This window comes from Oculina patagonica, chromosome 6, assembly GCF_052425735.1.
Source record: "Oculina patagonica isolate OP01 chromosome 6, crgOcupat, whole genome shotgun sequence".
Classification (NCBI taxonomy): domain Eukaryota; kingdom Metazoa; phylum Cnidaria; class Anthozoa; order Scleractinia; family Oculinidae; genus Oculina; species Oculina patagonica.
This window is the reverse complement of record NC_135763.1, coordinates 5302125-5329125: the sequence shown is the minus strand read 5'-3', so window position 1 is coordinate 5329125 and position 27001 is coordinate 5302125. Positions and strand designations below refer to the sequence as shown.

Sequence of the window (27001 nt, the reverse complement as noted above, 5' to 3'; positions counted from 1 at the left end):
ATGCCAACGGCTAAATGTTGCAATTCGTCAAGTTTATTTTGGTTTCTCGGCAGACTTAAAATATTAACCAAGTTCAGCATCTCTTTTCTTTTATCACCCATATCAAACCAAACTTCGATCAACCGTGAAACAATTATTTTTGTTTATACAACAATTAAGATGATATGTGCGTTCTAACAGGTATTTACTTCGTAATAAAACCACATTCAAATGTTAGGCTTTATCCATTTTGAAAATAATAAGGCACGATTTCTGTAGATTAGACCTTTTGACAAACAATGATTGATTAGTTACAAAAAAATATATCGAAAAAAAATCAGTCACCTTAGTTTTGTGATACATTTCCACTCCGTTCTTTTGACATGTCGCGTGTTTTGCGTGCGTTGAACCATGAAAAAACATATTATAGACCATGTATTTACCACAGTTTTGTTTGAAAGGTTTCTTTTCATATCAACTCGAGTGATTTGGGTGCGAAGAACCATGAAACTACGTGGTCTATAGCATGTTTGAAAATTTCCATTTTAAGAGGTTTGTTTTTCGTATCGACGTTACCTTGCAATTGATGAATTGAAAAATTTCTGCGTTTGTTACACCCGTGGGGGAATGTACTCCTTAATGTGAACTAGGCTGTAAGAATATAAGAGGGTAGGGATTTAACTAGTTGGTGCATACAAAAGGGTAGGGGAAACATGTTTTTAAAAAATTTAAAAGAACCTTTCAGAATATCTCGAAAAGATCCACCGAACGGTCGTTTCACATGAGTATTTTAAGGGATAACTCAAAAGAGAAATTTAAGAAAATATACGCAGTTTCCCTTCTGAAGATATGTGAAAAAAATCGGAACCATTTTCCTATCGAAGGTATATACGAAAGGGTATTGCCTTTTTTATCGAAAATGACATTTGAAACGGCGGGGCTTTAGACCTCGGGGCGAACCCTCCCCGTATAAAAACGTTTGGAGTTTGCAGTTCCATCTACATCTTGAGTGTTTTGCGTGCGAAGAACCATGAAACTACGTGGTCTATAACACCACATGATCAAAACTTTCAAAGCATTAACCATTGTTCTATTTAAGTAGGTTCTATTTATATCGACGTCATCGTGCGAAAGATGACGATCAATACAGGTACATGTACTTACTGACCATTTGGGAAGGCCGGACAATTATGACGCAAATGAAATAAGTGCACGATAGAAAAGAGAAAACTGATGGGTGTCTTGCTGACCTACAATAGCTCTCTTTTTTCACTATACCGACCTTTAATTCGCTTCAACTGGTTGTGAGTTTGTGTTAGATAAAAACTTTATATGCGGACTTTCAGATTGCGCTCGCTACATGTGCAGGGCAAAACAGCTTTTTATAGTCTGGCTTATGTCAGCCTGTTTATTTACCCGGGGAGAGGGTGTACTCCATATAATGGACTATAAGGGGAAGGCTCCGCCCGAAGAGAAATTTTCTCAGGCTGAAGTTATAAAGGGATGGGTTTTCACGAGTTGGCCCTCTAATTGTACACGGCTGTAGAAAAATTGCTGTAGTATCTCTGTTGTAGGGGTAAGAGAAAGAGTAACATTCTTTTGGCGTATAAAAGGGTTAACATTACTTGAAAAAGTATGTAAAATGGTCTCGACCTTAAAAGATTTTGACCTTGGTCATGACTCAGCGACCCAACAACCACAGATCACCCACGCTCGAAGGCGTCGGTGCTGCGTTGCGCATCGAGTTACACAACAGTCGAAATTTAAGGATTTGTATGGAGTTCTGTATAGGCAGAAACAGTGAGTTTTTAAACCTGAAAACACAAGCGAGTTTTGAATGAAATAAAAAAAAATGTTATTTTCCTAAATAATAAACTAGATAACCTAAGTAGAATTCCACCCAGAAACCTCACCGGAAACAAACAAACAAACAAACAACTGAAAAAAGGGTTATTTTTTATTCAAAACTATCTACCCGCGCGGCCAACAAACCTAACCGAAACAAACAAACACTGAAGCGGGTTACGTTATTTTCTTACTCCCTCTTATTTTCATGTTTTATTAAAAACCTTGTTTCTCCCCCTACAAAACCTTATAATTCGATCGTTGTGTAATTTATGCGTAACATAGCACGGACGCCAACAAACTTGAGTTACCTGTGAAACAACACAATGTTTATCAAATTTACATACAAAATGAACGAATTATAATTAAAAAACTTTTCTCGCCTTAATATATAAACCAACATGCCAACGGCTAAATGTTGCAATTCGTCAAGTTTATTTTGGTTTCTCGGTAGACTTAAAATATTAACCAAGTTCAGCATCTCTTTTCTTTTATCACCCATATCAAACCAAACTTCGATCAACCGTGAAACAATTATTTTTGTTTATACAACAATTAAGATGATATGTGCGTTCTAACAGGTATTTACTTCGTAATAAAACCACATTCAAATGTTAGGCTTTATCCATTTTGAAAATAATAAGGCACGATTTCTGTAGATTAGACCTTTTGACAAACAATGATTGATTAGTTACAAAAAAATATATCGAAAAAAAAATCAGTCACCTTAGTTTTTATTTCCACTCAGTTCTTTCGACATATCGCGTGTTTTGCGTGCGTTGAACCATGAAAAAACATATTGTAGACCATGTATTTACCACAGTTTTGTTTGAAAGGTTTCTTTTCATATCAACTCGAGTGATTTGGGTGCGAAGAACCATGAAACTACGTGGTCTATAGCATGTCTTGAAAATTTCCATTTTAAGAGGTTTGTTTTTCGTATCGACTTACCTTGCAATTGATGAATTGAAAAATTCTGCGTTTGTTACACCCGTGGGGGATGTACTCCTATGTGAACTAGCTGGAGAATATAAGAGGGTAGGGATTTAACTAGTGCATACAAAAGGGTAGGGGAAACATGTTTTTAAAAAATTTAAAAGAACCTTTCAGAATATCTCGAAAAGATCCACCGAACGGTCGTTTCATATAGTATTTTAAGGGATAACTCAAAAAGAAATTTAAGAAAATATACGAGTTTCCCTTCTGTAGAATGTGAAAAAAATGGGAACCATTTTCCTATCGAAGGTTTACGAAAGGGTATTGCTTTTATCGAAGGGGCTAGACGCATTGAGTTTATCTATCTTGGTGTTTTGCGTGCGAGACATGTATCTTACCTCTTCTACATGATCAAAACTTTCAAAGCATTAACCATTGTTCTATTTAAGTAGGTTCTATTTATATCGACGTCATCGTGCGAAAGATGACGATCAATACAGGTACATGTACTTACTGACCATTTGGGAAGACCGGACAATTATGACGCAAATGAAATAAGTGCACGATAGAAAAGAGAAAACTGATGGGTGTCTTGCTGACCTACAATAGCTCTCATTTTTCACTATACCGACCTTTAATTCGCTTCAACTGGTTGTGAGTTTGTGTTAGATAAAAACTTTATATGCGGACTTTCAGATTGCGCTCGCTACATGTGCAGGGCAAAACAGCTTTTTATAGTCTGGCTTATGTCAGCCTGTTTATTTACCCGGGGAGAGGGTGTACTCCATATAATGGACTATAAGGGGAAGGCTCCGCCCGAAGAGAAATTTTCTCAGGCTGAAGTTATAAAGGGATGGGTTTTCACGAGTTGGCCCTCTAATTGTACACGGCTGTAGAAAAAGTGCTGTAGTATTTCTGTTGTAGGGGTAAGAGAAAGAGTAACATTCTTTTGGCGTATAAAAGGGTTAACATTACTTGAAAAAGTATGTAAAATGGTCTCGACCTTAAAAGATTTTGACCTTGGTCATGACTCAGCGACCCAACAACCACAGATCACCCACGCTCGAAGGCGTCGGTGCTGCGTTGCGCATCGAGTAACACAACAGTCGAAATTTAAGGATTTGTATGGAGTTCTGTATAGGCAGAAACAGTGAGTTTTTAAACCTGAAAACACAAGCGAGTTTTGAATGAAATAAAAAAAATGTTATTTTCCTAAATAATAAACTAGATAACCTAAGTAGAATTCCACCCAGAAACCTCACCGGAAACAAACAAACAAACAACTGAAAAAAGGGTTATTTTTTATTCAAAACTATCTACCCGAGCGACCAAGGAACCTCACCTAAACAAACTAACACTGAAGCAAGTTACGTTATTTTTCATTGAAAACTCGCTCTTATTTTCATGTTTAATTAAAAACTCATTGTTTCTCCCCATACAAAACCTTATAATTCGATCGTTGTGTAATTTGGATGCGTAACTTAGCACGGACGCTATCGAGCCTAAAACAACACAATGTTTACCAAATTTACATACAAAATGAACGAATTATAATTAAAACACTTTTCTCGCCTTAATATATAAACCAACATGCCAACGGCTAAATGTTGCAATTCGTCAAGTTTATTTTGGTTTCTCGGTAGACTTAAATTATTAACCAAGTTCAACATCTCTTTACTTTTACCACCTATATTAGACCAAACTTCGATCAACGGTGGAACAAATATTTTTGTTTATACAATAGTTAAGATGATATTGCGTTCCAACAGATATTGACTTCGCAATAAAACCGCATTCAAATGTTAGGCTTTATCCATTTTGAACATAATAAGCCACAATTACAGTAGATTAGTATTGACGCAAAAAAAGACCTTTTGAGAAGTCACAAAATAATACATATCGAAAAGAAAAATCAGTCACCCGAGTTTTGTGATATATGTGCATTCAGTTCTTTCGACATATCGCGTGTTTTGCTTGCGTTGAACCACGAAAAGACATGTTATATGCCACTGTTTTATTTAAAAGGTTTCTATCTTTTCATATCAACTCGAGTGTTTTGTGTGCGAAGAACCATGAAACTACGTGGTCTATAGCATGATCTAAACTTTAAAATAACCATTGTTTCATTTGAAGAGGTTTGTTTTCGTATCTTGCAAATGATGCCTTGAAAATTTTCTGCGTTTGTTACACTATAGGGAGAGCGTACTCCCTAAAATGGACTACACGGGGAGGCTCCGCCCGATAGGAGCACCTTTTTCAGGCTTTAAGAATATAAAAGGGTAGGGAAAACCTGTTTTTAGAAATTTCAAAGAACCTTTCGAAATATCTAGGAAAGATCCACCGAACAGTAGATTCATAGAAGTATTTTAAGGAGTTACTCAGAAGAAAAAAATAAGAAAATAGACGCAGTATCCCTCCTGTAGGATGTGAAAGGGAGGGGAACCATATTCCTATCGAAGGTTTACGAAAGGGTATTGCCTTTTCTGACGAAAATGGTATATGAAAGGGGAAGGGTTTAGACCTCTGGGCGAAGCCCCCCCCCCCCCTTATAAGAACTTTTGGAGTAACCCCCTCCCTCCCCCTTCCCCTCCGGGATAATGCAGATTTAAAAAAGTGGGTACATTTTCTTATTACGCAATTGTGAGGGCCGGACGGAGAATATTTAGCTCGAAGTTATGGTATTAGTAAGATAAGTCCATTTAAATTTCTAGGTTTTATCCAACAAAGACAAATCAGTCGCTGTGGTTTGTGATGTACAGTCATGATCAGTCCTATCGATGTCTTGAGTGTTTCGCGTGCGAAGAGCCATGAAAATACGTGGTCTATAACATGATCAAAACTTTCAAAGCATTTACCATTGTTCTATTTTAGGAAGTTCTATTTATATCGACGTCATCGTGCGAATGATGATGACTTTTCAGATCCATGTACTTACTGACCGATTGTGAAGGCCGGACAAGTATGACGCAAATGAAATAAGTGCATGATAGAAGAGAGGAAACTGATCGGTGTCTTGTCGACCTACAATAGCTCAGTCCGGACCAAACTTTTTTTTCACTGAAACGACCTTTAATTGGCTTCACTTGGTTGTGAATTTGTGTTAGATAAAAACTTTATTTGCGTACTTTAAGATTGCGCTCGCTACACATGCGGGTAGAACGGCTTTTTATAGACTGGCTTAAGTCATCCCGTTTATTTACCCCAGGGGAGAGGGTACTCCCTATAATGGACCTTACAGGGAGGCTCAGCCCGGAGAGGAAGCCTTTCTCAGGCTGAAGTTATATAAAGGGGCGGGTTTTTACTAGTTGGCCCTTTAATTGTACACGGCTGTAAAAAAAGGGCTGTAGTATTTCTGCTGCAGGGTTAAGAGAAAGGGTATCATTTTTTGGCGTATAAAAGGGTTGACTTTACTTGAAAAAAGTATGTAAAAGTTTACAGTTTCGGACCTATGCATTTTTATTGGCATCACTTTCCTCCGCGCTCCCTCCCTTTCCGAGCATTTTTATAAACATATGTACACCAGCTATTTGCATGAGCAGGATGTTAACAATCAACTTTGTGTACGTTAGTTCAATATGACTCCAAGCTTTTCGTTTTCGTCAATTTTTTGGACGTTTCCTAAAGATCATTACCTACGTATTTTTTTCTCGCAGGTCGACTTTTGTCGGTCCCCATCCGGACATTAAAAAACGTCGCGTGTGCTGTAAGGCACTCGTTAAAGGACGAATGGCCCTCAATTACTGTATCCTCAGTGCCTACGAGAAAGCGTTAGAGAAGTTCGGATTTTTTCTTGCTCGCAAACCACTGGTTGTCCTATTAGTTTGGCTACTGGTTGTACTAGCGAGCTGTCTAGGATTCATTCGCGTGCATGTCGAGCAGCCCTCTTTTGAACGTTTCACCGCGACTGACAGCCAATCCAGGCAGGACTTGCTTCATGCAGCGCAATTCTTTCCACTTCTTGAAGCGCGCCAAGAACAGATCATCATGATCCCAAAACATGGCCAAAATATCCTAACTGAAGATTGTTTGAAAGACGCCGTTCTCGTCCATCAGGCCATAGTGAACATCAGTGGTTACAGTGAAATATGTTTCAAGCAATTGCTTTCTAACAAGACACAGTTAAATGATAAAGACGATTGTATTATCAGCAGCCCGCTCGAATTAGCTGGTACTCACTTCGAAAATCTGAAGAACCTTTCTTCTTTTCTGGGTCGTGAGTTAACAAATCCCACGATTCTTCTCTCTACTGGTGAAACATTCAACTCTTCCTTCAACAAAATGCTCAGTAATTTTGACCTTAAATCCAACAAAGATCCAGTGGCTGCTCAAGCTGACGCACTCCGAGTCGTTTATTTCGTTAAAAAGACAACCGGCATCGAAAAAGACCAGGCAGTTCTGGACTTCGAAAAATCCTTTGAGAGTCTTCTATCGTCAATGGGTCCTCGCTTGAAATGCGCATCACTCTCGTTTAAGACTGGAAAAATAGTCAATGATGCACTGCAAAACATCTTAAAACTGGAACTAACACCACTTTATTTGTCCATTTTGATTATGGTCATCCTTGTTTTCATAGTCATATACTTTTCTTCCAACATTCTCAGTTGCCTTACAACAGTCGCATTGATAATTTCAGCCATTATCTTACCCTTCACTTGTGCTGCAGGCATAATTTCCATGGTTAACATGTCGCTTTTCCCAACTACTTTGTTTATTCCCTTCTTACTGTTGGGAAAAGCAACCGCGGACGTGGTTCTCCTCCTGGGAGAATGGGACCGACGTCAGGTGCCATCACTTGAGCACCGCGTTAGTAGTTGTGTTACTAGAGCGGGCTTACCTGCTGCATTGTCGGCGTTGTGTGGAACAATTCCTATTGGAATCGCAGTCAAATCTTCCTTTGATGTTATTTCGGATTTTTTCGTTGTGGCACTTGTAGCGTTTGTAATTCTCTCAGTTTCGTCCTTCATTGTTACAGTCACTTTGTTAATATACTTTGAGAGGCGGTTTAAGGAACAAAACACTTCGTGTCTGCCTCGCTGTCGCAGAAGATCATCGTTCACTGACGTTGAAAGCCCGCAGAGAGAACCCATACAAAGGTTTAAAGCTAATCTGCGACACATTCTGAAAAGCCTTACTCGATTAATAACGTCACTGGGTGGTAAAATTCTCTCACTTTTCATCCTTGCCTGCATCATTGGTTTGTGCGTGTCGTCTGCATTACAAACTGATGAGCGAACAAGCACCACGGAGTCACTTTATCAAAATGACAATTTCAAACAATTCAATGAAGCACAACAAAAGTTCTTTGGCAATGAAACGGATACGAGCATCGTTTTCCCCCAGGAAATTGACTATTCAAAAGAGGAAGTACAAAATGAAGTCGTAAGCATTTGTGAAATGCTTCAAGAAGCCTCTTACAGTGAGAGGGAGTCGTTGTGTTGGATAGCATCCTTACGACAATGGGCGAAGGTTAAAAACATAAACTGCTCAAACTCGGATTTCTACCGATGTTTAGACGTATTTCTTAATCAATCCCATTATGTCCCTTTCCGTCGAGACGTACGTTTTGGAACTGAAAATCTCACACCTGAAATCTTAGCATCTCGTGTCCATGTACAGATGACGCTACAGAACAGCTATCGAGAAGACAGACGGTCCCTTGAGGATCTGAGGAACGATTTGTCTTCACAGTCTTCCCTGGAAGCTTTACCAGTCTCTGAGAAATTTTTCGAACTTGATGACCTATATTTGTTGGAAAAAGACACCATCTTTGTTCTTGCTATTGCCACTGTTGTAGTGTTTGTGTTTTCGTTGCTCTCTAGCTCAAGTTTCAGGATAAGCACATACCTAGCTATAACACTGGTCCTCCTTGTATTGGAGGCAGCAGGTATTATGGAGGTCTGGGAGATCCACCTAAATCAGATCTCCTTTCTCGCTCTCTTTACCACAGTTATCCTATCCCTGAATTTTAGCATTCAGGTCGCCCATTCATTCGTATTTTCAGAAAAAAAAGCCGTACGGGATCGCATGGTTGAGGCCCTGAACTTTGTTGGGTGGTCTGTTTTTGCTGCGGCTTTAATTGCGATATCTGGATCCATTTCATTGGGATTTATTTATCCGAGTCTGACAGACATTTTCTATCGACTTATCCCTTTGGTGTTGGTCTTAGGTCTGATCCACGCTCTCTTAATTTTCCCGCCAATCATCGTATTATTCTTTGAGTTCGTGGAGAGTTTTATTTGTCAGAATGATGTTGACATGCTACCTATCCAACAAGAAAGAAAAATATCGATAAAATTACAGGAAAGTCAAGTGCAACAGCAAAAGTCCAAACGCCCTGGTATTGCTATCGTCGGCATCAGCTGCAGATTCCCTGGCGCCAGCAGTAAGGACCTCTTTTGGGACTTGCTTGAGAAAGGAAAGAGTTCTATTGGTGCGTTTCCCGAAAACAGGAAAGAAGAGCATAAAACGTTCTTCCGACTCTATCATCCGAAGCGTTTTGTTAGTGGGCGCCTCTGCGCTGTCAATGGCTCTTACCTGGAAGAAATACAAACTTTTGACAACAAGTTCTTTGGTATATCCAATCAAGAGGCTCGTGGAATGGATCCTCAACAACGAATTCTGCTACAAGTAGTATACGAAGCTATTGAAGATGCCGGAATGCGACTTGAGGATCTCCAAAAGTGTAGAACAGGGGTCTTTGTCGGTGTGATGAATCTTGAGTATGGAGCACTTGTTACAGACCCATCAAATTACAATAACATCGACCAGTTTTCATCAACGGGAATGACAGCATCTATTCTTGCCAACAGAGTGTCTTTCTGTCTTAACCTAACGGGTCCAAGCTTTGCAGTTGATACAGCATGTTCTTCATCGTTAACTGCTCTTAAACTCGCGTGTGATAACCTGCACAATGAGGATTGCGACATAGCCATTGTATGTGCACCGAACATTGTCCTTAACCATGCAATGCAGATGGTATCTAGTATGGCTGGTCTCTTAGCACCTGACGGGCGTTGCAAAAGTTTTGATGCATCTGGAGACGGCTATGGACGTGGAGAAGGTTTCGCAGCAGTTATTTTGAAGCTCACAGATGCAGCTTTGAGTGACAAAGATGACGAATATTGCGAGATAATTGCCTGTGGAATGAACAATGATGGGCAAAACGCTGTACCAATGACGGCTCCGAGTTCAAAAATGCAAGCTGAGCTGTCCAGAATGGTCCTAGAACAGTCAGGAGTGAATCCGGAAGATGTCGGTTACTTCGAGGCGCATGGCACAGGTACCGCAATTGGAGATGTGATAGAGGTTACTTCAATAGCCGATACATACACCAGAGGACATGGCCAGCCCTCGCGACAGTTGAGAATCGGTTCGGTCAAGTCGAACCTGAATCACACAGAATCAACTTCAGGACTTGCTGGGCTCATCAAGGTTGCTCTAATGATCAAAAACAAGAGATTGGTTCCAACTGTTAACGTCAATGTTCTGAATCCAAAATTGAAGCTGGAAGAAAAAAGCCTGATTGTACAGCAAAAAAGCGAGCCATGGAACACAGAAAGAGGAAAACCGCGAATAGGAGCCGTTAACTCCTTTGGATATGGTGGATCGAATGTGCATCTCATTCTTCGTGAAGTTACTTCAAAGGAAGACTCAGACGATGAGGACAGCGTTGGTGGTATAAATAATGTCCTCACCATTTCTGCACGCTCACAAAAAGGTCTACAGAATATGGCAGGTCATTATTCTGAATGGCTTAAAGATCATGTCGATGTGTTAGATGAAACATTTGTTGAAAACTTATGTTACTCTTTAAACGAGCGCCGCAGTCAACTCCCGCACCGACTGGCTATCGCCTTTGGATCCATTCCGGATGCGGCTAATTCTCTGGAAGTTTATGCTGGCGACGCTGCGGGATGGGAGAAGATGGTTTCTTATGGTGAAGTGAGCTCCACTGATCCAAAGCTCGTGTTCATGTTTGGCGGACAAGGCTCTCAATGGTATGCCATGGGAAGGCAGTTAATTGAAACTGAGGATGTTTTTGCAGAGGCCATTTTAGACGTAAGCAATGCAATTAAAGACTTGGGGATGACCTGGTCACTCATAGATGAGCTCATGGCAACAGAGGACAACTCAAGAATTGCCGAGAATCACATTGCTCAACCAGCTACTTTTGCTGTGCAGTATGCTACTGCACGGCTACTGATGTCCTGGCGAATTTATCCCTCAGCTGTCATTGGACACAGTCTTGGCGAGTTTGCAGCTGCCTGTATTGCTGGGATAATAACGGTCAAGGAGGCTGTTCAACTGGTGCTGACTCGCTCTACCTTGCAAGATAGATGTCCCAATAATGGTGGTATGGCGGCTCTGGGCATGTCAGAAGTAAAGGCCAAGAATTTACTTACAGAACTTAAGCTAAGCGCCACACTTGACATCGCCGCAGTCAATGATGCGAAGAGTGTGACTGTTTCTGGTGATTCTCAATCCATCGAAGCTCTTGGTGTGCATCTTGCAATGCACGCGAAAGATATTTTCTGGCGCGTTCTTGGGACAAAACGTGCATTCCATAGCAAACATATGGAAGTTATCAAGAAACCTTTTCAAACAGCTATGAAAAGGATCAAGTTAAATCCCCAGCTTTCAAAGATTCCAATGTACTCCACCGTTTCGGGTGAAATTCTCTCGGGCCAACAATTTGACCGAGATTACTGGTGGCGGAATATTCGCCATTCAGTCCAATTCTATCCAGCAATGAAACGTCTGCTAAACGACGGTTACAAGCAGATTATTGAGATAAGTACACAACCAATTTTGGCCCACTATGTCAAACAGATTGCCATTCAAGACAACCGTAAGGACCAAGAAATGCCAGTCGTCATGGCAACACTTCCTCGCAAGAGAGTACCTGTACAAGACCAGCACAAGAGCTTTCTGCAAAACACAGTGTGTAAACTGTACACTCTAGGATTTCCCATAGATTGGACGTGTGTGCAGGGGAGTCCATCAGCCAAGTTTGTTCGCTCGCTCAACTATCCATGGATGGAAAACAGCTTTTGGTACAGAGAACATCCACCCAAAACGACAATACCTCCGCTTGGAGCTGAGGAAACCACAAAGAAGCAAACGCATCCCTTTCTAGGACAAGTTAAAATGACCGACCCGTATTCAGGGCTGCACTGCTGGGAAACTGAGATTGACCTCCATCGTTTTCCAAATTTGAAGGACCACGCCCTTATTCAGGGAGGTACCGTGATGCCTGGAGCTGCCTACCTAGAAATGGCCTTTGCGATGGTGAAGGATAAATTCGTAGATGTTGCGGGTTTGGAACTGAGTGATGTGAAGCTCTCAAGTCTTCTTACACTGCCAGAAACACAGGTAAATAATATTTTAAGTGCAGAGAATTGGAAGAAATCGGTTAGATCACGCTTTTTTAAACGATTTATTAGTTACATGGTCATAGATAGAATATAAAGCCTGAAAAAAGGGGCTTAAAAAAACAAATGAAAATGTTATGTTATGAAAATTAGATTTCAACCACGAAACCAAGAGTATTAAATTTTTCAAACTTATTGCTTTTAAGACTGAAAACAGGCACAATTTACAAACATCAGAGATCTTAAGCCCTTTAAAAATGCGTTAATTTAGCTGCAAGTTAACTGATATTTTTGCTGATTGCTGCTATAACAGATTGAGTCGAATCGTGTCATTGATTTGTTAATTTTGTGTTACAGGTCCGATCCTTACGACTGCGTCTCATGAAGACCGACAGAATTGGTACGACCCAGTTCCACATTACAAGTGTACAGGATGATCAGTCTGAGATTAAATTGAGCAGTGGGAGTATCTCTGTTGATTTTTTGCACAGAAAGGAGAAGAGCGAGGACGAAGGTATTATCTATTGTTCCTCTAGAGCCTAGGCTTCCATAATAAAGCAATATGGAGCCGTCCGGAAGTCATTAGTCTATTTTACTTGCATGGCGGTGTTGTTGTTGCAACTGCTGTTGCTGTTGCTGTTGAGATGTTATATTAATTCTCCTCGTTTTTAATTACTCTCGATTAACTAGAAATTATATCAAGTAATGGCTCAATCTTAGAAGCAAGTAACATGGTTACCAAACTTGTGCAAGAATATCTGTTATTTGTTGTACCATGGTCTGAGTAAGCGCACTACTTCAATACCAAAAAAATTATCACAGTCAAAATATTGAATTGAAGTCAATGTTTTAATAATTTTAATCAGCCTTGTATATCTTAAAACTTGAACGTTTTTCGTTTGTCTACATTAACAGTTCCTAATCAAGTTGGCCCGGCTGTCAATGAACTTATGGCAAATATGACGGAAATGCCAATGGAGCGATTCAGAGAAATTACAGAGACGTTTGGCTTCAACTATGGCCCCACATACTCCGTCATCAAGCAGATATGGCAGTGCAACAACGAAGGTCTATGTCTGGTTGACATCAGTGAAACGCTGAGCATTCAGACAGAAGCTAAAGACTATGTTGTCCATCCCTCAATTTTAGACGCCTGTCTACAGTCCTGCTTTGTTCCCCTCGGAAACTCAGTGGGGGACAAGTCCATTGTGCCAGTGGGTTTCAAGAGCATTACTTTAAATGATTTTCCCTCAACCAACCAACTCTATTGCCACGTCACTGCAGACCCGACTGAGTTTGGAAGATTTGACGTCTCTCTCATGTGTCCATCCGGAAACGTTATATTGACCATGTGTGAGTTTCGTGTCGCAGAGTTGACCAGCTCGCCACGTCAACTTGGTTTTTCTGAGCTTGCGTATGAAGTCAAGTGGGAAGAAGATGAATTAAGACCAGAGGGGCCGAGGGAAAATGTGGAACATGTGACTTGCATAGTGCTGAAAGATTCCTCCGAGTTCTCAGACACCTTAGTCACACGACTACAGGCTGCAAAAGTCAAGGTGATCACAATTGACCCACCAAGTGATGTACTTAACAGCAACGAAGTTCAGAAAGCAATTGAAACAGCCTTTGTTGACATTCTACCGAGCGATTCATCCAACCTTAGGATCATCAACTTGTGGCCTGTGGAAACAACTCTTCTACCTAACGACTTCGATGTCATAGAACAAGCCCAGAGACTCGCTTTCAACAGTTCCGTCTTCTTACTCAAGCTGCTGATGACAAAAGAGTGTCTGAGTTCACGACTCTTTCTTGTTACTGAGTCTACTCAAGTACTGAGTTCCTGTTACAACTCTTCCAAGACTAATTCCATTCCATGGGGTTCTACAGTCTGGGGTCTTAGACGAACAGCAAACCTCGAAGAAGTTAACCTCAGAGTTACAACCGTTGACCTAAACAACAAAAAGGATATGCACGAGGTCGATTCCTTAATTGATGAAATTCTGGGTGACAGTATTGAAGACGAGGTGGCCTTTCGAGATGGCAAACGTTTCATCAATCGCCTGCACAGATTGGAAACGTACCAGACGCAGACTACAATGACCAACAGAAATGAGATCAAGAAGAAACGTTCGTTGTACTTATCAGCTATCCCTTCGCCAGGAAAGCTCTGCCTGCGTGAGCAGAGTCTTTCGAAATCTTCGTCCTCTGAGCTCACCATAAACCTGCTTTATTTCTGGACACCCTCTGAATCGCTAATTGATGTATCCAAACCAAAAGGCTGTGTCTTCGTGCTTGGAAAGGTGACTGGTCTACCAGAGAAGAGCGAAACGACTTTTCAGATTGGCGACGAGGTGTGTGGTGTCATTCCCAGTGGACGGGTTTCCAGTTCCCTTTATATCAAAATCAGTGACGCGTTTGTAAAACCAACCAGTCTGACAAAGGAACAAGCAACATGCATCCCTGCTTGTCTAGCCATAGCTTCTCATGCCCTTCAAATTGCGGTAGCCGGTGAAGAAAACCAGAAGATACTGATCCATGAAGCCAACCGTGGTCCTGGGCCAGCAGCAGTTGTTCTTTCAAAAGCCTTGGGTCACAGAGTGTTTTGCACCATTCCCGACACTTGCCAAACGTCTACAAAAACTCTTCTGCTTGACATGGGGGCAGAGAGTGTGATACGTCAGAGTTCTTCCAGTCTCCACGGCGATTCCAATGACCGTCTTGATGCCGTTGTGTTTTTCTACCCACCTTCTCCCAATGCTCTTCAAAAAAGTAGTCGGGGACTAAAAAGTGGAGGAAAAGTCATTATCTTGAGTTCCGAGTTCCAAGGTGACATCGTATTTCCTGCAACAACAAATGTCAAATATGAGAGACAGGACATAGCACGCATTCTCCGATCTCCTGGGGTTTTCGAGAAACTTAGTTTGGAAAGTTTCAAGTTGTTGAGCGATAAAGGACTACTTGACAAGCTTCTTGTAATGAGGCTTGAGACCGTTGACTTGCCAACGTCAATCAAAGCTCTAAACACGTCTATTGAATCAACACGAAGAGTTCAAATGAAATCATCTTCAGACATTGCCTTTCATATTCACTCGTATGCATCATTTGAAGAGGACAAACACCTCCAAAATATCCCAGTACTTCCACCCGGTTTAGACGAGTGTGGACTGAAAGAAAACAGAACGTACCTGGTAGCAGGAGGAATGCGAGGATTTGGATTTGAGGTGGCCTGCTGGATGGTGGAGAATGGAGCAAAATCTGTAGGAATTATTGGACGTTCCAAGCCCTCAAAAGCCAAATATCGGCAGGTGCGAGAGATTGAGAGCAGGACAGGTGCAAAGATCCACTCCTTTCAGGTAATTATGTCAATGTTAAAATGATCCATGACCTTGTGGATAGAATTAGGCTTTATAACAAACTGTTTTCTACACGTTAGCAAGACTGTATCAAAGTTGTGTTTACTTAATGGGGAAGGGGGCTTGTTAACGCCAACAATGGGATTCAAGTAATCTATGAAATAAAGTGAACATTTATTAAATTTCTTGATTTGTTTGGCAGGTTGACATTTCCAACCAAAAACAGATGTCTTCCTTCAAAGAACAGCTTCAATCTCTTCCGAGTGTGGCTGGAATAGTGCACACTGCCATGGTTCTTAGAGACGAGTTTATTAAAGATCTGACATTTGAAAGCTTCGCTGTAGTTATGGCCCCTAAGATCACGGGTAAGCTGAATTAAGAGTAGTTGAAAGTGGTTCAGCATGACAAATAGATTTATTCGGATCGAGGTTTCGAGGTTTATTTGTTATTTGGGCAAGTTTTAGTCTGAGGCAAAGAACACAACACAAGAAAAAGTCTTTTTTGCTATAATGTGAAAGCTGAATCCAAAAATTAATTTATTTGATGTTCTTTCTTAACTGAATCAAGTCATTTCTGTTAGGTTCGTTTCTGCTACACCAAATGAGCTTGGAAATGGATCTGGATTTCTTTGTCATGTTTTCATCCATGGCGTCAATCGTTGGTAACATGGGACAATCCTCGTACTCGGCCTGTAATGCTTTTCAAGATTCTCTCGCCCAGTACCGAAGACACGTACTCGGTCTTCCTGGACTGGCGATAAACTGGGGACCAATCAGCGGTGCTGGTGTGATGGAACGAGAAACTGGTGTCGCCAAACTTCTAACCATGGCCGGATTGGGTTTTGTTCATGCAAAGGAAGGTAATGCATATTTTCACCTAGTCAGGCGCCACGTTTTATCTTTGCAAAAAAGATTTAGATTGTCTCCAATGTGTCAAAAGGACTCTTTTATTATTTGTGACGCGTGTACAATATGTAAGGGGAGGGAATTTGTCCCATTTCTACATAGAACGTCTTCGAAGCACATGGATAAGCTCTATGGATCGCAAGTTACGTCATACATCTGAACAAATAATCAATGTATTTTTCGTTTAAAAATAGACGAGTAACCAGGGTAAGACATTGTAAAATATTAAAAAGCGATCTCTGGTTAAAAATATGATGAAAACGAGCTTTCGACTACCAGTCTGTAGTCTTTGACAAGTAATGAATAAAAAGCGCGAACGTTAAAATATATACTATAAAAAGTGTGAAAACAAAATTATAATAAAAACAATAAAAATGTTTGAGTGCGGGTAAAAATGCTAATGAAAGGTTCAAAATAAAATTGTCAAAGACTACAGACTGGTAGTCGAAAGCTCGTTTTCATCATATTTTTAACCAGAGATCGCTTTTTAATATTTTACAATGTATTTTTCATTTATCAATGTAAAATTTGCGCTTCCTATTCTTATCTACTATGTCATTCTTATTTTAAAGTATAAATTTGGGTCATGCCGATTCTTAATTATTTCCTCAGGGGCGAAGCATATGGCCAAAGTACTAACTGAGGAGCCAGGCCGCTGCCAAATCTCTCTGTTTGATGCAGACTGGCCTCGATTCATTAAAAGTAACGCAGGACTACGAACGACTTCTCGACTCTATGCCATTACTGCTGAAATCAACGCTTCAGACAATCAGACCAGCTCAACGGAATCTCTGGCGCAAAGAATCATCCTAGAGAAAGATTCAGAGAAGAGAGCGGAACTTGTGAGTGAATACGTTGCCATCTCAGTGACAGAATGGACGGGAATTTCCTCGCCTACCGAGACGGATTTGAACAAGAGTTTGTACAGCTACGGTGTCGACTCCACAGCGGCTTTGACCTTGAAAATGCAACTTGAAGCCAATCTGCAAGTCTCTTTTGAGGTGAGTTGCTAGCTCAGGATGCGGGGGTGATAGACCTGTAGTTTTTTGTTACAATGTCAATAAGCGAACAGTTTCAAGAGTAACGAAACTTCAGAAAATGGTCAGTTAAAACTGCTCAGAAAATGGTCAGTTAAATAATTTGTTTAGTACGTCCCTTGTTTCATTTGTTGACAATTTTGAAGGCTTACATAACACTGTTAACATATGGTAGTCAAAAGATGGGCGTTTCATTGAGGGGAAATTGGAAGGAAGGAGGGTACCAATTCTGGTATCATTGTGAAAACGGCATCCACAAAAATATTATCATCTGCAACAAACCACTGTCAAGAATGGGTACAGAAATATAATTGAAGTATAATTTACCTTTGGAAGATTAAAAGCTAAGAAACCAATGTTCCCTCTTTTCAGGTTTTCTATTTTATGCAGCCTGATACCACCCCACTAAAAATGGCCAGAGACATTGCTGCAAAGCTTGGTGGACAAAGTTCAAACACGCAGCCATCCAACGAGAGGCCTGAAAATAGCGAGCAGCAAGAGGATACGCCTGCACAAGCCCAACCAGCGACGGACACGACTCCGTCTGGTCTTACGTCAGGGAGCCAGATACAAGTTGTACCGCTGTACACGCCTGCAGGCGCAGCCATAAAGTTTTTCTGTGTTCATCCTTCACACCGCTACGCGATGAGTCTGGTGCCGATTTCTACAGGATTTCAGGGACAGGTAAGCAAAAAACAAGAATGATTTCTAAATTGTAACGTTCATTCATTTTATTTTCCAGGTTTGCTTAGTATGTGAACATGGAACAGTTTAATTTTTTCAATTCAACAAAAATTATTAGGCGATCGTTGCAGTCTTCGTTCAAAATATATCTCTTTGAGCCTCTTAGTTGGTCTATCCTTTCACTGTGATTAGAATATAGGTAGCTGATAGAAACGGCGCAACTTGTCACTTTTTGAAATCCTGTTTCACACGCTATCTTCAGAAACACATCCTACTTCTAACATATCAGAGTGTTTTATAAAACTAGTCGCTAATGTTTTCTCTTCTTAATAGGATTTAGTATCTTTCTATGCACTGGGCTTTACCGATCCAACAACAGTGAGTGAGGACTGGGGTAGTGTACGTGAACTTGCCGCACATTACGTTCAACTGATCAACAAGGAACAGCGCCATGGGCCGTATTTTCTGGGCGGATATTCATACGGAGGGCTTCTAGCGTACGAAATGGCCTCCTTATTGACGGAGCAGCACCAGAGGGTGGAGTTTGTGGCCATGATTGACACATTTCCTTGGTCTCCACTTTCTCAGACTATCAGCAGTAGACTGGCTTCCATGCAAGAGGATGGAAACACTCACCGTCGACATGTTAAGGTGCGTGACAACCTTACCCTATTTTATTATTTGATTCCGAGTTGAAAGAATCAAAGTCGGCCTGTTAAGATTACTAATTATCTAATATAATGACATTTATAAATTACACGGAACAATTCAAAGGAATTATTGAATATATAACTAGCAGCTAAAAATTATGCTAAAATAAATGAATAAAATAAAAAACCTCATTGCAGTTAAGCAAATGCACAGCGAGAAATTACTGTTCCTTGATTGTAGAGAAAAATTGCAAATTTAATTCTTTTGATTATTGCAGCTGCAATTTGAAAACTTTCTGAAGAAGATGGCGCTAGATTCCCTTAAGATGACAGCTAACGAATACCGACAACTGAGAGAGGATCACAATCAAGACTGGGCCATAGAGGTCTTACAGAGAAGAAGCCTTGAAAAGGGACTCGCAGCCTATAATTTGAAGGCCCTAAGGGAATCTCTTCTGAAAGACCAAACTATTGCTAGTAAAACACACCACGAGTGGCAGCCTCCTGAGGTATGGAAAGCATTTTTTTAAATCTTTTGTATAGTTCAACGGGATATAACGAATAGCTCGTGCCATAAGAACCAGGGCCGTAAGTAGCAAGAGGCTAGACGAGGCACTTGCCTCGTCTAGTTTTTAACCCAAAATTAAACGAATTATGTTTTGTTGGGAAAATAATGCCAAGTTAAACAAGATTGATTTTTCTCAAGTAATAACTTATAAAAAATGCCCAGGAAAAATGTCCAGGAATAAAGTTCCAGAGCTTCTAGATTTTATGGAGGGCATGCACCCGAAACCCCCTAGCAAGATCTTGCCTCGTCTATGGTAAAGGTCTGGTTACGGCCCTGAGAACAAGTTAGCGTCCATTGAAACTAAAGCTCTCACATTCTCATCGTAGTGCAAGCAAACTTAACCTAGTTTCTATTATCAGGTTCGTTATCGAGGTCCTCTTACCTTCCTCAAATGTCGAAACAACCGCTTCTCGCCCAGCCGGCTTCGCTCATCAGATAGCGCTGAAGAAGTATGGGGCCAGTTGGTGGATGGAGGCACAAACGTGCTCGTTTGTCCTGGTGACCATTACTCCCTAAGTGAGTTACCTCGTGCTCCCGTGACAGGCAGTATCCTAGCAACAGCTCTCGCATTCAACTACCGTATGCTGTTCCCGGAATTCCCCAGACCTACAAGGACGTTCCACCAAAGACGAGCCGTAGAAAAATTTTGCAGCGGAGTAGATGTTTTCCTTCATTCAAAGAAAGGTAATTTGCTTTGAATAAGATCCAGTACGTTATACAAATAATAAAATACTTTACTTGCTTTCATATGATAACCGTTATGAAAAAGCTATTGACCTAACGCATTTCCATGTGTATTTCTTTGCGTTTTAGTTTAGAGAAAAGGGGACAACAAGACAATCTCATCTCCCAGAAGATTTCTTTTTTTCTTTCTCGCGACACGAGAAATTTTCAAAATTCTTTGTTCTCGTAAGGAAACATACAAACAAGGAAACAATGATGTTCATTTATTGGGTAATAGGTATCGTGGAGACAATTTTTCTTTTTCGTGGCTTACGCTTTTAAACTTTACCCTTCAATTCAGGTAACAAGAAGCCTCATTTTGGTGAGCTAATTTTCCAGGAAGGTACCTATAAGCTTAAGTTGCGAACAAAGGCAGAGGAAGGAGAAATGAAGGATCTTGAGAAAACGAAAAAGACAATTGATCTGAAAGGTAAATCGACTAATAATAAATGGGTATTTAATATCTAGACTTCTTATCATCATCATCGTCATCATAAACTATAGTCATCATCATTGTTTTATTTGCCATTTCAGTTACTTAGACAACTCTTAGTCAATTATCAATTGTAAGTTAAGTAAACCGCGGTAGCGAATTTGGAAAGCAGAGGTAACAAGCCTTAGCCCTTCTTCGGAGCATTAAGACTATCAGTTCATTTCTTGTTGTAGATTTGAACTCATTACTAAATTAAACTCGATAATTTTAGAAATACATAAAGATTATTTTTATCTATTGTATAACAGATCTCCGCATGGTGCAGCCAGGAAGACTTGTCTCCAGTGCTCTGAAGCACGCCGACCGCAGACGTCGAGTTGGAGCTCTTGAAAGCGGGAACCTGGGACAGGTCGCGTCCGTCATAACAGGCCAACGCGTCTACAACTTGGAATTCACTGATTATTCCGATTTAAAGGCGTTTTACGACATGATAGAAGCTGTATTTGCAGTGACATTGTTAACCAGTTAGTGACGTAATGCAACTGTATCATGTTCCAAAGATTTGTTTACTGTCAGTCAAAATTGTCGGGTTCTTGTTTAAAAAGCAAAAACTGACAAATTTTCGACAACATGCCCGCAAGAAAAAAAAATAATCATTTGATGCTCGCATTTTCATTTATATACGTATATTTTTTATCGGAAATATTATAAAATGACATTTTTTTGTAAAAAAAAAAGAGTAAAATACGAGAAAAAAATGAGTAGGTGAAAAAAATTAGCGCTTACGCACACTGTCATACACTGTACACTGTCATATCCATTTCAGTAGGCCATTCCATTTTATATCCACACTCCTAGCTACTCCTTGCAGACAAGATTTTCTGAGAAGGGAATTTGGAAGACATTTCTGAGGGGGTTGCTCCGTCGACATCCCCTGATCGTTTGAATGTTTCTGTCGGTGTAAGGGGAAAAGTTGTTTTTTTTTTTTTGAGGTAAGGGAAAATCAGGTAATTTCTGAGGGTGCATCATGTCAACACTTTTACCTTTTTTTAGGGGGGGTTTGACTTACCTCGTCTACTGTGGGGGGAGGAGTTGGATATGAAATGGAACGACCCGTACAAGACATAATGATTAGTTGTGGATTGTTTTTCACAAACAAAGCCCTTTACTCAAACAGTAAGACTTAAGGTAATTGTTTATAATTATATCTCATTCGTTTAGATTGAGATAAAATTTCTTCGTACTCAAAAGGTCATTTTTTCATTTTTTTTTCTACTTTAAAAAAGGAACTCTTTTTTAACTTAGCTTTTGTAGTTGTTTTCCTTAGTTTTACCGTTATCTTTTCAGGTTTCATTTTTCTACAGCAGTAATTTTGTTACATATTGTACTTTTTAGATTTCGCCGATGTTGGCTTTTTTATACTTTCCTTCGATGAGAATTACACATGTTAACCTATGCATATATACCGTATGTGACATACCGTTGTGCTATTGCATTTCCTAGTTTGATAAGGTCCAGCAAGGAACCCAAACGTGTGACCACTTTTAATTAATTCACATTCTTTCGTGTAGTCATTATCTAATCAGAAGCTGAGAACAGCTTCAGGTTGTCTTCTGATTGGATTAAATCTGCACGACTAAGAATGTAAATAAATTAATAGTGGTCGCACGTTTGGGCTTCTTGCTGTAACTTAGAAGTCAGACATACCGTATTTTCTCGTTTAAACGCCCCCGGCGTTTATTTCAAACTTGGCACGATAGAGCCGGCGTTTATTTGATTCCAGGTGTTTGTTCAAGCCCTATGTTTCTCAGAAATGATTTTTATTCATTATTTTTGACAGCAATATATTTAGACATTATTTTGAAAGCATGTTAAACCTTAAATAATTATTTAAGGGGTTTATTTTCGAATACAGCTTGGAGACCCGGCGTTTATTCGGGGCCCGGCGTTTAATCGAGAAAATACAGTATTTACATTACAATGTCATCAATAGTCTAAGTTTCACAAATGTCGATGTATATTTTAAATATTCATAAATAAATAAAAAAAATTCATAAATAACGACTTTAGTCTAAAACAGCATATGTTCGATCTGGAGTGAAAGTCTGAAGCACTCCATTAAAACAAAGGTACCCTAATGAATCCAAAAAACTTCTTGAATACGAAGAGTTAACAATAACCATAGATTTCATATAGCGACGAGTTTTTTCAGACATTCGAGAAGAGAAAATCACAGCTTTACTCTAAAAAATGTCTTTGAAATAAAAAGGACCACAGTTGAATCCCGATAACTCGAACCTTCAAGGGAAATCGAAAAAGGTTCGAGTTAGCGGGGGGGGGGGGGGGGTCGAGTTATTGAGGGCTCGAGCAGCCGCGTCAGCTGACATCAGATTATGAAATGCTTCAAAGGGTTACAAAAATCCGTACTTTTGTATAATCGTTGATTTTTTTTTTGTCTTTTCTTTTAATTTATGCGTGTTGCGTCGGCTAGTCGACTTAGGTTATTAAAACTTGCTTAGATTAATATTGCCACAGCGTTGGGTTTGCTTATATACTTCAGTTGGAATCAAGTGCTCATTCAATAGACCTCTTTAACTTCGTTTGTTTGTTTTCCCATTTCAGACTACGCGATGTTACCTGTCATAATGTGTGAAATTCCTGCGAGTTTTAGTGCTGTTATTACATTACCCTTCAGAATTACCTCTTTGAAATAAAGGCAAATTTACGTGGAAATGAATAAATAATATTCAGATATACAAAGGAACGATTATCTGGAGCACTGATCACATTATATGAAATGGACAATTTACATACGTAATTAAAGAGGTCTATTTTCTCAAGCAATCGGTTTACGTCCTCGATTTCATAACCTCAGAACTTTGTCAGTACAATGTATTAGAGATGTTTCGCATAAGCCCACTTCATATGCTAATGATCCGCTATTAGTGGATTTAGCAGAAATACCCTGGAGACTACCCTTTCCTTTGTTTAAAGGACGCGAACAGAACTTTGTTGGGCAGACCTGGCAGTTGGAAACCTATGGCGTCATCCTAGGTGGTCCTAGGTGGTTTCGGCCAGTCGTTGTACAAGTCGTTGCAGAGGCACGTTGTGCTATTCAGACTCTATTTAAACCGAGTTCCCGCAAAAGTAAAGTTGAGTGAACATAAAAAAGCGTAAGATGTTTTGAAAGTATTTTTCATTAAAAGGTAACCGTGACTCCAGTGGGAATATGACAAAGAATTCGGAAATATAGATGAGTTTGTGTGAGGTAACACAAAACATGGATGAGCGCATACATACACGGTTCGCAAGAATTTTCTTTTCAAAGACTGCGAGCCATGGCCGAGCCGTTAGTTATTGTTAATGTTGTTGTTGTTGCTTTTCTTTTTCGCCCGTCGCATTTCTGCGCAAAATAGAGCGCTTTCATTTTAATTGACAAGAAAATGATTGTCTTGAACAAAAACAACGGCTTGTGTATGTTCCTTTGCAATCAAAACTGGTCTCCTGGGGAATTCTACTAAATCCACTAATAGTAGATGATTAGCATATGGAGTGGTCTTATGCGAAACATCTCTATTGCGCGCGTGACGACGCTCTCCATATCTGGCGTCCCGATCAATGAGAGTGATGAGAAATACGTTTCATATCATTGGCCTGTAGAACACCTTGAATTCTTTGTTGGATCAGGTTCGTACTTTTGCTTCGAGTTTTGACCTACACTTACGGGTGAAATACATAGACTACATATTCTATTCTTTAGTTGATCGTTATTGCAATCGACCAGGTTCTGATATAATAATCAGAGGAAAATTGTTCGTTCTAAAATTCTAAAACCGAACAAAGAATCTGTTTGACTTTTTGAGGGCAGCTCCCGGTAACTTTTGCTGAGTTCTTTGACGTTTTTACGGCTAAGTATGTTTGTTTTGGTCCAATGATTCTTCGCCGATGGTTGTAAGTTAATGTGTTCAAGTTGCTGTGAACTGTGAAATACTGGTCAAGTCAGTGACAAGCAGAACGACTTTTTGGTGGAATTTGACTGTGAGTATTGTAGTCGCAAGCGCAAAATCACGCGAAATCCATCTTGCTATACACACGTTTAATCGAAGATAGATACGGTAGCTTAAAATTACAAACACATAAATAGTCCGGCGGCTTAGCTCCTGAATTGTGCGATTTTTGATACAAGCACCAAACTTTGCAGGATTACTAGAATTCGCATATTAATCAATTCTTGATATAGTGCCAACGCCAATTTCCTATTTTCAGCTAGTAAACAGCAATGACATTTTCAGCCGAGAGGCCCCTCCCCCACGAAGTACTTCTTCTTGTACTTTTATAAACCTTTTAGTGTAGATTTTTATTCATAAATGCAGATGCGAATGCTTTAAATTAGCCTTACAATTGTCATTTTTAACCATCTTTTTGATACCAATAATTTACTAGGAAATTATTGCATGGGAAAATATTTTTCGTTCTCCGCCCTCTGCTCCCTGGCGTCTTTCGTTTTGCGCTAGCGTCCAGGTCTCTCGCAATCGGTGAAGCGTTCGCTAACAGAAGAAAAATAGGAAAATATAGGGCTGTGAACAGTCTAAATTACAGCATTTCATTCTAAATTTTGTACATGCGACGTGGTATCACTACCTGGCATAATAGTATTTGCCTATAAACCAGGAGAAACAAATATTTCACGAAATTTCATTGATTTTAAGTGACAACAGAAAGCAAGGGACCGCGGACAAAAATGCTGCTAGTGTACGTAGGAGCTGTCGACAGCTCTAATCAGCCAAAAATAAAAATACAGAGACAAGAACTGCAAGGCTGACACTACGTAGAAATGAAAAAACCTTAACAGGACAACGACATGATAGAGTCCAAACTGAAAGTCAAAAATGCAAAATCTGGACAGCTACCCTATCTAGACCGGGAGGGGCGGAAAGTGCCCGCGCTGACTTTGAACGCTTACAACTTTTTCAAGATTCAACCAAACGCTACCAAACTTTGCGAGTTTATCTGAAATTTAACTGGGAATAATTTGGTAGGATAAGTTGTTGTGTCAGGAACTTGACGTCACCATGGCAACGGCATTTTGACAGGCATGTTTTCTCAATTTTTTAATTTTCGTGTTTCTATTAATGAAAAATAATTTTAATGCAATTATTTTCATCCTTCTACGGTTTTTAAGCACAGCTTTATTGATTTTGAGTACTTTGCAGTAATTTTGGGTGGTTTTATGACGTTTTGGAAAAATTTCGAAATCCAAGATATGGGATCCAAGATGGCGGCTGTTTTGACATTATGATGTAATTGTCACGTGGTGTGACGTCATCTTCCCACGTGTCGTATACCAAAAGATAGGTGTTTGAACATACAATATATTCTCTAAGTTTCATTGTGATTGCTTAAATATTCTGGAAGTTACGGGGGTCTGAAAAGATCCAAAAAAGCCCGGTCTGAATAGGGTTAATAAATTACGGTTTCCATGGAAACCGGTGTTTTTCAGGCTTGGCACTATATCTGAAAAAATTTCTGTTGGTGACCACTTTCATTGTGCTAAGTTTCATGCTTGTATCAAAAAGTGCACAATTCAACTAAAATTTCGAGCTAAGCCGCCGGACTAAAACTGAATGAACATAAATTAACTTACAACGAACGACATTAGGAAAACAGGAAAGTGACAAGGCGAAATATTATACAAAGAACGAGAAACTTACAAAGACGAATATGACCACCGAAAAAAACATAAAAGACGAACTATAAACTTGGAACTTAGAACTTGACCATAGACTCGAAACTTGACTCGAAACTCACAAACAAAACTGACTGAATAAATTACGCGAATATAGACCAATTTGCAATTAAAAATAAGATGTACAGAAAAAGACTAAAAAAACAAAGGGAACTAATTAACACGAAAACTGACACGAAACTATGACGCTTAAACTAAACAAAACGAAAATTCTGGCGCCTACAAGTACATTTGGCTAATTTTCGAGGCAAGTGGTTTTCTCGTCTGCATTTGCGTTCGACGAAGGAGAACGCATACTAATCGCGTAGTCCGATATCAGTCCCGCGGGTTTTACGATAAGTCCCGCGGGGTATCGATCGCGCGATGCTTACCAATTTAAACATTTAAAAGCCATCTTGGACAGCTACCAGTGGCCTCGATCTTTAAGATGTCTAAGGATTTTGCAGTGAGTAATTCTTCGGGGAAATTATTCCATAAAAAGCGAAGGTAAAATAGCCTCTTTTTGTGCGATAGAATACGGTATACAAAATATTACGCTAATCAAACAAAAGATAGCAAAAATTAAATGTTGACGTGAATAATATCCTTTGTTTACAATAAGGCCCTGATTGAAAACTATGCGATAATTAAACAAAAGAAATCAATAAGCAATTGTTTGCAATTGGGCGTTAATTGAGAAGCCATTTCAAAAAACTCGTGCTTCGTGTTCGAAAATAATTTCAACAATAAAGCCCAATAAAAACAATAAAAGCTCGCGAGGCCGCATCAGTT

General features: G+C 39.8%; 1 protein-coding gene across 4 annotated transcripts in view; it reads left to right on the top strand.

Moving 5' to 3' along the window:
• LOC144658452 (mycocerosic acid synthase-like) overlaps positions 1–22726 on the top strand; it is a 32735-nt gene extending 10009 nt beyond the window's left edge. For all 4 annotated transcript variants that reach the window (XM_078518857.1, XM_078518855.1, XM_078518854.1 and 1 more), the window contains exons 3-14: positions 6414–12132; positions 12489–12645; positions 13047–15484; positions 15687–15849; positions 16065–16343; positions 17002–17390; positions 17799–18110; positions 18444–18761; positions 19039–19269; positions 19688–20012; positions 20353–20481; positions 20793–22726. In XM_078518857.1, coding sequence (XP_078374983.1) covers positions 6414–12132; positions 12489–12645; positions 13047–15484; positions 15687–15849; positions 16065–16343; positions 17002–17390; positions 17799–18110; positions 18444–18761; positions 19039–19269; positions 19688–20012; positions 20353–20481; positions 20793–21013 — 10681 coding nt within the window. In that variant the 3' untranslated portion in view covers positions 21014–22726. The remainder of the gene's footprint in view (positions 1–6413; positions 12133–12488; positions 12646–13046; positions 15485–15686; positions 15850–16064; positions 16344–17001; positions 17391–17798; positions 18111–18443; positions 18762–19038; positions 19270–19687; positions 20013–20352; positions 20482–20792) is intronic.
• Positions 22727–27001: the final 4275 nt, after the last annotated feature.